The sequence below is a fragment of the Eulemur rufifrons genome, chromosome 19, assembly GCF_041146395.1.
Source record: "Eulemur rufifrons isolate Redbay chromosome 19, OSU_ERuf_1, whole genome shotgun sequence".
Taxonomy (NCBI): domain Eukaryota; kingdom Metazoa; phylum Chordata; class Mammalia; order Primates; family Lemuridae; genus Eulemur; species Eulemur rufifrons.
This window is the reverse complement of record NC_091001.1, coordinates 82,256,582-82,268,914: the sequence shown is the minus strand read 5'-3', so window position 1 is coordinate 82,268,914 and position 12,333 is coordinate 82,256,582. Positions and strand designations below refer to the sequence as shown.

At 36.8% G+C, this 12,333-nt stretch overlaps 1 protein-coding gene across 3 annotated transcripts in view; it reads left to right on the top strand.

Moving 5' to 3' along the window:
• The window catches only part of DYNC2LI1 (dynein cytoplasmic 2 light intermediate chain 1), a 35,805-nt gene that overhangs the window by 22,366 nt on the left and 1,106 nt on the right, over positions 1-12,333 (top strand). For all 3 annotated transcript variants that reach the window (XM_069494590.1, XM_069494593.1, XM_069494591.1), the window contains 4 exons: positions 1,265-1,341; positions 1,946-2,016; positions 5,222-5,319; positions 5,752-5,844. In XM_069494590.1, coding sequence (XP_069350691.1) covers positions 1,265-1,341; positions 1,946-2,016; positions 5,222-5,319; positions 5,752-5,844 — 339 coding nt within the window. The remainder of the gene's footprint in view (positions 1-1,264; positions 1,342-1,945; positions 2,017-5,221; positions 5,320-5,751; positions 5,845-12,333) is intronic.

Genomic DNA, 12,333 nt, shown 5'->3' with positions numbered 1-12,333 from the left:
TACTCGGGAGGCTGAGGCAGGAGGATTGCTTGAGCCCAGGAGTTTGAGGTTGCTGTGAGCTAGGCTGATGCCACGGCACTCTAGCCTGGGCAACAGAGTGAGACTCTGTCTCAAAAAAAATAAAAATAAAAAAATAAAAAATAGAAAACTTAGCCGGTGTGGTCAAGTACACCTGTAGTCCCAAGCTACTTGGGAGGCTGAGGCAGGAGGATGGGTTGAGCCCAGGAGTGTGAGGTTGTTGTGAGCTATGATGATACCACAGGACTCTATCCCAGGCAACAGAGTGAGACCTTGTCTTAAAAAAAAGAAAAAACATATTAATCCACTAATTATATACTACCACTGAAAATACTCAGTAGCTTATTTTTCAGGCTCCAAAGGGAATTCAGAAGAGAAGTTTAAAAATCATTTTAGTGAGTATCAGTATTGTTGGACCAGTCTGCAGCTGCCACATTGACTGCTTTGAAGGTGGCGATACGCCCTTGGATGGAGAAGTTACTTTTGATGTATACCTCTTATTTTCTAACCAACCCAACTGCATTTTGGAAAATTTTCTTTTAGACAATAGTAAGAATATGTTTACACACACATACACATACCACATAAACATACATACATACATAAATTTTTTTTTTTTTTTTGCCACAGAGTCTCACTCTGTTGTCTGGGCTAGAGTGCCATGGCATCAGCTTAGCTCACAGCAACCTCAAACTCCTGGGCTCAAGCAATCCTCCTGCCTCAGCCTCCTGAGTAGCTGGGACTACAGGCATGCGCCACCATGCCCAGCTAATTTTTTCTTTATATTTTTAGTTGGCCAGACAATTTCTTTCTATTTTTTTAGTAGAGACAGGGTCTTGCTCTTGCTCAGGCTGGTCTCAAACTCCTTAGCTCAAATGATCCGCCCGCCTCAGCCTCCCAGAGTGCTAGGATTATAGGCGTGAGCCACTGCACCCAGCCTAAATTTTTAAGGAGTTCTCTGACTATGATTATGACCAATTTGTGTGAGTCGCTGAAATGATTAGCACATAAACACAAGTCCTTTCCACATCATGCACCCATGAAGTTTGAAGAATGAGTTAAAACAAATTTATCAAGATTTCTTTATTCAGGTTTTGTTTTGTCTACTCAAACAGAAGTATTTGCTGGGCAAGTAGATAGTAATTCTCTCTGCAATCCATACTTATTCAAAGCCATATTTATGTTACCTGTTTCTGTGATTTGAAAACAGAGCATGTAATTTATTCTCCTGATTTTTTTTTTTCAGTTTACCAGTAAATCAGAAGCTCTATTACTAAAAATACGTGGAGTTATCAACCAGTTGGCATTTGGCATTGACAAAAGGTACTGTTAAAATATTTTTTTATATCTTTTTATTTATTTGTTTATTTCGGCAGTGTTGTCTTATCTGATTATTGTTCTCATCTCAGTTGTTTGTTTCTTGACCAGGAAACTGTCCCAGATGGCTGTTCTCAAAGGGATAACTTCATATTATCTCCTGCTTCTTATATTGTTTAAATAGTTCTCAAATGTTACAACCAAAATGATATATAATAATTAGTTTGACACTGGAATAGAATAATGATACTATTACACTTGTTCCTAGATTTCTTTTACTTCTTTTCCCGCATTTTAGTAGCTTTCCCTCTATTATAAGTTTCTTATATTGATTTGAAATGGATTTGAAAATTTTAGTATGTTATCTTCTAAGCCTTGCCACTTCTCTTGGTTTTGACTTAAGGTAATGTGGGTATGTCACTTTTTTCCTGTAAAGCCTTTATTCATGCTATATTTAATTTTTGAAATCACTTAAATTGATATTCACTCATTCATTTGGGGCAATGCTGTCATCCATGGGTAGATGTAAAACTTGGCTCTCATGTTTATAAACTCTTAAAGTATATTCAACTGCTAAACTTATTTAGAATCTTTTTTCTTCTCCACATAGCAAATCAATATGTGTGGATCAGAATAAACCACTGTTTATCACAGCAGGATTGGATTCTTTAAGTCAAATAGGTTGGTGAACTTATTAAGATTGTTCAGTCTCTTTTTAATTACTTATTGATTTTATCCTACTCCATGTTCACTTTGTTTCCAACATACCACTAGTTCTAGTTTCATTATCATTGCTGTTATTTCCTAGGTCTTTATTTGTATACCCAATATTGGTACAGCATGCATCACATCAACATATTTGTGATGGAAGGGATGTTGCCACATAAGAGACTGATTTCTGATCCCTGTTCCACTAAAAATATTTGCATGTATTTCCTTTCTGTCACTGATTTCTAGGTACTTTTAAATTTTAGGTGCTTGGGTTTAGAAGAAACCAGAAGCATAGAGTAGTCTGGAAATTTAAAGTTCCATATTATGGGCAAGGGTCAAATATAAGAAAGATTGAAGTGATAGAATAAACCAGAAAGAACACAGTTGTACCAATTAGGTACGCCTTAACTTTTCATGACATAAATAGCTTGCATGACTAATAGAATGTATTCCCTAGACTCATAGACTCCACAGGCTTCTGAATCAAAAGAAACTTTAAGAGTTTATATAGAAAGCCCCTTATCTTCCCACAGAAGCTTTTTGCATTATCAAGATCTGTGAGTCTAGCAATTCTCTATACTCTGGGGGTGGCATGGTTTGGTTTTAACACCCTAATGAGCAATAGTTTACTTTTGCATTTCCCATCCTGTATTACTCTTACAAGCTAAAGATGACTTGATTTCAAATGCAGAGATCTTTGTAATGAGATTATAGATTGAATTGAAATGAAAGGAAGAGGTGGTTTTGCTTAATGAGTCATGGAGACAATTTTTTGTAATTATCATTAGCACCAACTTAATTTCAGTAGTAGTGAGAATCACTGTGTGTACTGATAGCTAATGCTGATGGAATATTTTTGCCTATGTGAACAGTTGCAGGTCAGAAGAGAGTTGATAATTACTGAATTTAAAAAGTCGTGGAGCTTAGGCCTCATCAAAATTAAAAACTTTTACTCTGTGAAAGCCCATATGAAGAGGATGAAAAGACATGCTATAGTTTGGGAGAAAATATTTTCAAGCTGCATATTTGAAAAAGGACTAGTATTTAGAATATATAAAGAATCAACAGTTTAAAAACAACGATAAACAGTCCTCTTAGAAAATGATCAAAAGACATAAGCAGACATTTCACCGAAGATGACATAAAAATGGCAACAGAACATGTGAAAAGGTGTTTAGTATCATTAGTCATTAGGAAATACAGATTGAAACCACAATGAGATATCACTATACACTTATCAGAATAGCTAAAATAAAAAATAATGACACTACCAAATACTGGCTAGGATGCAGGGAAACTAGACAACTTGTGCATTGCTGGTGGGAATGTAAAATGGTACAGCCACTCTAGAAAACAGTTTGATGGTTTCTTATCAAACTAAATATGTAAGTACCATATGATCTGGAAATTGTGCTATTGGAAATTTATTCCAGAGAAATGAAAACTTACATTCACACAAATATCTGCACACAAATGTTCATAGCAGCTTTATTGATAATAGTCAAAAACTGGAAACAGTCAGGTGCAATAGCTCATGCCTATAATCCCAGCACTTTGGGAGGCTGAGGCAGGAGGATGGCTTAGGCCAAGAGTTCAAGACCAACCTGGGAAACATAACAAGACCCTGTCTCTACAAAAAAAATGAAAAAAGTTAGCCGGGCATGATGGTACACACCTGTAGTCCCAGCTACTCAGGAGGCTGAGGCAGAAGGATCATTTGAGCCCAGGAGTTCAAGACTACAGTGAGTTATAATCACACCACTGCACTCCAGCCTGGGGCAACAGAGCAGGATCCTGTCTGAACACAAAAAACAAAAGAAAAAAATCTGGAAACAACTTAGAGGTTCTTCAACAAGTGAATGCCTAAACAAACTATGGTACATCTATGAGCAATAAAAAGAAACAAACTATTGATACACAGAACTTGGATGAATCTCCAGGAAATCATGCTGAATGAAAAAAAGCCAATCAGAAAAGGTTATATACAAAATAATTCTATTTATACAAAATTTTTGAAATGAAAAAATTTTTAAAATGGAGGGCAGATAAGTGGTTCAGAGGGTAGGGACAAGGCTATGGGGGGGGGGCCGGGTAAAGGGTTGGGAAGGAGGTGGGTGTGTCAATAAAATGTCAACACAAGGATCCTTACGGTAATGTGGTAATGGAACTAAGTCAGTGTCTTGACTGTGGTGGTAGCTACATGAACCTGTGCAGTTGATAAAATTGTATAGAACTTAATACACACACATACATACACCTACACACAGGAGTAGAAATGAAACTTGGCAAAGCTGCATAATGTCTTTTCCACCAAAGTGGTAAGGAGGTCCTGGAAGATCAACAGTGAAATGGTTTTGGTGAACAATATAGATATTGGAAATAGAAAGAATGGAAAATCTCAGGTTATATAATAGATTGAAAATGGTCAGGAAGTGGCAGCAAATTTAAAAATTTTTCAAATTAATTTAAATTATATAAACAATACATAAGGACATTTTCCTTGTAAAAAGTTAAAATAGTACATATAAGGAGCAAGTTTAATATGTATCTTCCCAGACAATTCCTTATGCATTTACGTAAGTGTGCATGTGGTTTAGAAAAAAACTATTTTCTTTAACATAATTGTATCAGTCTATATCTACCATTTTGAAATTTGCCTTTTTAATTCAATATGCCTTAGTGCTTTTTTCATATTAATGCTATATGTAGGTCTATTTGTTATTTTAACTGTTGGATAGTGTTAACAAAGCATGACTATGCATAGTAACATAGTGCACTATCCACATTGATGGATACTTTGATTGTGGTCAATTTTTTACTAATACAAATGATGCTACAGTGTGAAATCCTTAATACAGTACCTATATGCAAGTATGTCTGAGGTAAATACCAAGAACTGGAAATACTGGTTAATAGGATAGGTATAGATGTAGGGTGTAGAGAATAAGTATTACAGTTTGTCCATTACTCTTTGCCTCCCCTTCTTCCAGTACTAGAATCTGTTCCAGTGGCCTTGCTATGCTGGGTAGGGGTAAATATTAACGGTGACTACCGTTAGGGAAAAGAAAAATGAGTGATCTAAGATTTATACTTTTATAAGTGTCATGTATTTTATTCATAGAGTTTGTAATGTTTTAATCAATGCAGCCATTTGAAGTAAAACTTCCAATTTTAGGATCTCCTCCTGTTCCTGATAATGACATTGGAAAGCTGCATGCCCACTCACCAATGGAGTTGTGGAAAAAAGTGTATGAAAAGCTCTTCCCACCAAAGGTATATATCTCTAATTCTTTTAAAGCAAGAATTTTTAGCACCACTCAACAATTACGGGAAAAGTTCCAAAGGGCCTATTATGATAACTTTGTTTTTATCTCTCATGCTCAAAAATCAATTAAACATTTGCTAAAAATCTATTGTAAATAAGGTACTGTGGGGGTTAAATGAGTAAGACAGGATTCCTGCTGCTTCACTTTCAAACAGAGCTCTCTGGCTGCTAGTGAAGGGAGAAACATAAGAAAGGGGAAGGAAGCAAGAGTACCTGGTGGAATTTGAAATGGCCCTCAGTGGTGGTGATAAAAGCTCAAAAGATGGTAGAGAGCCCTTAGTCCCAGGCTGAGGAATGGGAGCTTGATTTGTTAGGTAGATGGTAGCCATTGAAAGTTTTGGGTCATGGGCATGAAATGATTTGGAGAATTGTAATTTCAGAGTATCAACACACTAAAAGATATCAAGGACCCCGCACGAGATCCTCAGTATGCTGAAAGCGAAGTTGATGAGATGAGAATTCAGAAGGATCAGGTATTATCTTAAACATTTACTTATTTTATCCAAGTTTTATCACAAAATCTGAAATGCCTTGGGAATTCCTTACATTTTTCTCAATATATTTACTTAGTGTTTTATTTTTTACTTTTAAAATTATTTTAAAAGTATATCTACACTATAGAAAAAAATAAAATTCTAATATGCATAAAGAGGAAATTTAAAAATCACCTGTCATTCCACCACCCAGAGATGACTTAATGTTCACATATCCTCTTTCGATTTTCCAGTTTACTATATGTTAAGTGTTGCACCTAAGAAATATTGATTTATGGAAATGCCCCCTATAATATTAGAGACAGAAATGACTTCAGGAGTTTTGCCAGGCTTTGCCCTGAAGGAATATGTGAATGTGTTAGTTCACATATCAAAAGCTGCCTCGCCTCAGGAGGGCGCCTCAATGGTCAGTAGCAGCTGCATTCTAAGGTGACGCTGCAGATTCAAGCCTGTGGTTCTCGCCTGCTTTGAATGACAAAGCAGGTTGGCATGGAGCCACGGGACTGGGAGCTGATCCAAAAGACGTGCTGCCCGAGACAGACACCTATGGCTAAAAGCAATTAGCCCAAGGGACAGCTCTTGCTTGACTTCCGACTGACACAATAACTAGATAAAATACGGAGCCACTATGTCTCTGTTTAACTTTTCTGCTAAAGTGGATAGTTTTATCTGAGAACTTAAAAGTTTGTCGTAGAAAGATTTTGTAACCATTTGTTCACATAGGTAGAGTTAATTAAGGGATCTACAGAAGCCTTTTGGGAGACTTTGAACCTAAAACGAACTACCTGTTATTATGTAAATCTATTACCCCTGGCAACTGATCACTGTACCTATAAATACTGATGTGAAACTTCAGTCTTGGCTTCAAAATTCACAGGGATATTTTGGGGTCCCCCGGGCACCCTCGCTTTTTCTATATTCATAAATCTGTTCTTTATAAACTGTATTTTTGCCTCTGTGTGTTGTTTTATTTCTATTTTCTATTATTTTTTCATCCTTTGCAACGACCCCTGCCTGAGTGACCCGATTCTTTGCTGGGAGCGGTAGCTAACTCCCCGCAGTTAAGATAGGTGGTGATCTCTTACCTCACTGCTGAGGAGCCACTTAGTCCTAAAATTCTTTGGTTTATGGGGTTATCTGAAAAGTTTTGTTTTTGATTAGGACATTCAGATGTACCTATACTTTTCTTATACCAGAAAAATTATCTTGTCCAGCTAAGAGTCACTCAGTCTGAAAGGACACAGACATCACGACAGAACCCAGGATCTCTCAGGAAAATACTTAAAAGCAGAAACTACCATTCTGTATCTGCCTAGATAGTCCCATTTGAATATACAAGTCTGACGTAAGAATGCAAGAGTTGATAAATTCAACATGACCCAAATACTTGGATTTTTCTAAAAAAAAAAAAAAAAAAAAAAACCATAGATTTTCTTCAGTTCGATAAAATAAGACATCGTGCAGAACCTGTCCTTATATGAGTAACCTGATATTACTGACAACCTCTCAGGCAAGATTCGTAGAGCAGTGTAACCTGGGCAGGCACATTGTAACCCTCTGGCACAAGGGTAACCTGAAGACAGCTATTCATTGACAGCAGTGACGGGGTATTTTTCTCAGCACTAGCCCTTCACCTTCAGGGGCCCTCAAATAAGTAAACAAAATACTTTATTTAAACATAGTCCAGAAAACTTTTCAAAAATGTGCCATGAATATCTAGAGGGTTTTGTTTGTAGCTATAGCAAAGTGAGAGGCATGTTGTAGAAACAGTAAAATGACCTCATGTAACCTTTATTACGTATGCAGCTTGGCTGTAGAGATTAGTTGGAAGTCATCCCTGGATTATTATTTATCTAGCAGTCAATGATTAACTGCCATTGTAGATAACTGTATCTGTTTATATTGCATAGTAATCACTTTATTAAGTTCACATGCACAGGCATTATTAAAGGACTAGAGTATTTCTGAGCATCATGAGTTTTCACATTCAAATCTTTTTCCCTAACTGACTTAAAACCGTAGGAATTTTGTGTGGAAATGGAAGGTAACCCCAAGGTATCCATATCCTTCTTCACTCAACTCTTGTACCTCACTGCTACCAGTTCACCGGTTGCTACAACCTCTTGGCTGAGAGATTTTTTTTAACTTACCTGGAAAGCTATAATATCCTAATTTTGCCTCTAAACCAGTTTCATTTCTGTTGTTTTAGTAGATGAATTTCACTGGTTTCAGGTTGCACACATAGTACCTTAACATAATTTTTATGCTTTTGCTTTAAAGATACCCTGATGATTACCAGTGTTGCTCAGTTACTTAATTAATATCTAAATCCAAACTTTGACATTCTACTATCCAAAATTTTAAATTTGAATATTACTTCATGCTTTCTCAAAGTAGTTTTGGAACCTTAAGCTTTTTTCCAGTTGAGTGCTGATATATAGAGAGTCTAACGTAAGTATGAGAGAATTCTCTATAGATTAATTTTGGAAGATTCCTATTGAATTCTCTCTCAACATTTTAAAATACATTTTCATTTTTATACAGACAAAATAGTCACTGCCAGTTTTATTGATGCAGCCTATAGAAGAATTCATCTGCATTAGAGGAAAATCTAGCCAGTTGTCTACAGCACTTTCTTCATATTTGTCTATCTTTTTGATCTCTTAGTATGATTATTGCTATATAACATTTTTAGTGAAAATAGCATTATAATCTTTAGATTTGATCTGATTTAATATTTGGAACAAAAATAATATTCATTTAGAAGAAAAGAATGATTTAGCTACTTCTGAATTTTAAGGATCTCCCTCAGGGTTTTCCATAACTTTATGAGAATGTGTCCTTGCTCAAAAGCAAGCTGTAGGCCGGGCGCAGTGGCTCACACCTGTAATCCTAGCACTCGGAGAGGCTGAGGTGGGAGGATTGCTTGAGCTCAGGAGTTCGAACCAGCCTGAGCAAGAGTGAGACCACATCTCTAATAAAAATAGAAAGAAATTAGCCAAACAACTAAAAATAGAAAAAATTAGCCGGGCATGGTGGCAAATGCCTGTAGTACCAGCTACCTGGGAGGCTGAGGCAGGAGGATTGCTTGAGCCCAGGAGTTTGAGGTTGCTGTGAGCTAGGCTGACACCACGGCACTCTAGCCCAGGCAAGAGAGTGAGACTCCATCTCAAAAAAAAAAAAGCAAGCTGTATATGTTTTAAAAAGTCTAGACTGCATGATATATGCCTGCATACCTTTAACCCAAAGAGTTACTTCTGATTCTTGTACTTCTTGGGAGGAGAGAGGGCATCCTGTTTCATTAAAATATAATACAGTTATATGGGTGGAGGGCTGGCCCTGAGCCTGCAGGAGACCAGATGTGAGCCTCTTTTCTACTCCCTCTCCATTCCCAAGTCCCATTATTAATGACCTAAATAATTATCACAAATAGAAAAGAGCTTCGGAGCCTTTAAGCCTTGTCAGTGAAATCAGAGCAGTCCCTTTTAGGATGGAGAGGAAAACTCATGAGTTCCATTCCATTCCTCCAACACTCAAGCCTTCAAAAAAGCCCCAAGTCTCATTAACTCTTTAGGCAAGAAAGATGTCCCAGAAGAGCTTCATTTGAGCCACACTTATATTAAATAATCCTGCCTATGTGTGGGATACACCTCACCACAATTTTCCATAATATCTTATTGTAAGTCTTTGTAGTAAAATGGCTGCCAGAATCCCTCTTGCTCTCAGTCCCCACAGATGCATGGAGATTCTCACCACCTGTGAAACCAACCCTCACAGGTCAGCGGATTGGTAGGAAGACCCTTTTCACAGCAGACTAAAGGTCTTTCCTAATTAGCTCTCTTTTTTTCTCTAATTATTCAAAGGTCTGTCTTTTGCCAAACTTCCCATTGGCACAAAAAAATACTTCAGCAGTATTTTCTACTTTTTTTTTTTTTTAAAGCTCTCTAGTTTTAAAACATTGCTGATTGTAAGGGCATAATGTGAATATAGCAAGCACTTGCTGAGCCCTTCTATCTCTTTTCTATATTTTTGTTAAAGAAAGCCAAAAAAAAAAAAAAAAAAAGGAAAAGATTTCAGTAAACAATTATTTTTAAGATTTTCTTGGCCAACCACAGATAGCTATTTTGAATTCCTGATTTTAAAAATCAACTTTTTTTATAATCCCTAGGCCTATAATTTAATTAAACACATAGACTCACATGTTTAGAGAAAAATGTTCTTATCTTTTATTGAAGACGCTGTTTTAAGCATTATAAGACTGGCCCATTAATATTTGAGAACTTTAGAGATTTTTAGGAGTCAGGGTGGAAACCTTGGTTTTGTCTTCACTCTTACAATGGCTCAGGAAAGCAGCCACAAAGAATTATCACATAGAGAAAACCTTCTTACTTGCTAACCCTTTAAAACATCATCATATTATTTGGAGTTCATGTCATAACAATATTGAAGATCTAGTGGCCTTGGTGAGTTCTGTAGTCTACCAGTGACTCCTTATTCTCCCTCTGGCATGGGCTGTGTGACCAGCCCCATTTTTCTGTCAGTTTTTCATCCGTAGAAAAGGAACTACTACTGGCAAAGAATCTCAAAACAATGTGGTCACCTTTATCATTGGTAAAAATAATTCAGCGCTTCCAGTTAAAGATGAAATTTGCAATAACCTATTTGTTTATTCTTTATGAGTTAATCTTTGAAACCATAAATGGTAGCAACCAGTGAACTGAATTAACTTTGTTAGAAAAATAAACCAAGCTGTATAGACTACTTTGGAGTTATTACTATAAAAATTCTTCCAAAGTCTGTATACAGTTTTGAAACTTATAACATTTAAATTTTAATAACTTTGAATATAGGTATGAAAGAGACAATCTGTAATTTTTCTGAAAATGAGAATGGATTTTCTTTTCATAGCAACCATGAACTTCAATTATGTTAGCCAAAGGGTGGTGATTGTCTTATCTTGCAGAGTTTTTTGTTTGTTGGGTTTTTTTTTGGTTTTTTGCCTCTTCAAAATAATAATCTTTGTATGGTTAATTTTTTTTTTTTTTTTTTTTTTGAGACAGAGTCTCACTTTGTTGCCCGGGCTAGAGTGAGTGCTGTGGCGTCAGCCTAGCTCACAGCAACCTCAAACTCCTGGGCTTAAGCAATCCTTCTGCCTCAGCCTCCCGAGTACCTGGGACTACAGGCATGCACCACCATGCCCAGCTAATTTTTTCTATATATATTTTTAGTTGGCCAGATAATTTCTTTCTATTTTTAGTAGAGACGGGGGTCTCGCTCTTGCTCAGGCTGGTCTCGAACTCCTGAGCTCAAACGATCCGCCCACCTCGGCCTCCCAGAGTGCTAGGATTACAGGCGTGAGCCACCGTGCCCGGCCCCAATTTCTTAGATAATCTCTTGCATGTCAATTGTCTCATGCAGGATTTCCACCGCCACTAAAATTTATGTTATGAATTTTAAAGTTAACATATACTCACTGTGAAAAAAATTCAAAAGATATAGAAGTATATAAAATAGAAGATGGAAGTATCCTGCCTTATCCCTACTTATATGCTTTTTTCATGTGGCACATATAACCATCATTCTTTTTGCCGGCTGCCTTGGAAGCCACATGTGAGTGAACACTGATTATTTAATCAGTCCTTACCAGAAGATACCTCAGTTGTTTCCAATTGTGTGTTGAGATACACAGTGCAATGAGTATCCTTCTATTTATATCCTTGTGCACTTCTCTATTATTATAATAGAAATTCATCTCTCTGATAAATTTCTAAAAGTAGAAACACTAGATCAAAGGATGTATACATTTTAAATATTTTTCTAACTTCAATCAAGTTTTTGACAAGAGCTTAATAATAAACAATTAAAAATAAGATCACTGGCTGGGCACAGTGGCCCACGCCTGTAATCCCAGCACCTCAGGAGGCTGAGGCAGTAGGATTGCTTAAAGGCCAGGAGTTTGAGACCTTGTCTCTAAAAAAAATTTTTAAAAATTAGCCAGGCATGGTGGCACACACCTGTAGTCCTAGCTACTTGGGAAGCTGAGGCAGGAGGATCATTCAACTTCAAGAGTTCAAGACTGCTGTGAGCTATGAATGTGCCATTGCACTCCAGCCTGGGAGACAGGGTGAGACCCCATCTCAGAGAAGAGGAAAGAGAAGAGAGAGAAGAGGAGAAAGAGGTCACTTTTAAATACCTGAAGTATGACAAATGTTCTATTTTGTTAGTTGAAAGACAATTTGTATCTACTATTATATATAGTATATAATTTCATCTGAAACTCTAATAAATTCATCTCTAAGTACCACTGAGACTACACAGAAACTCTGAAGATTTTCTGTTTCTAGAAAATCAATCCTAAGTATAATCCTCTACAAAATAATTGTCAAGAATCTTTTTTTTTTTTGAGACACAGTCTCGCTCTGTTGCCTGGGCTAGAGTGCCGTGGCGTCAGCCTAGCTCACAGCAACC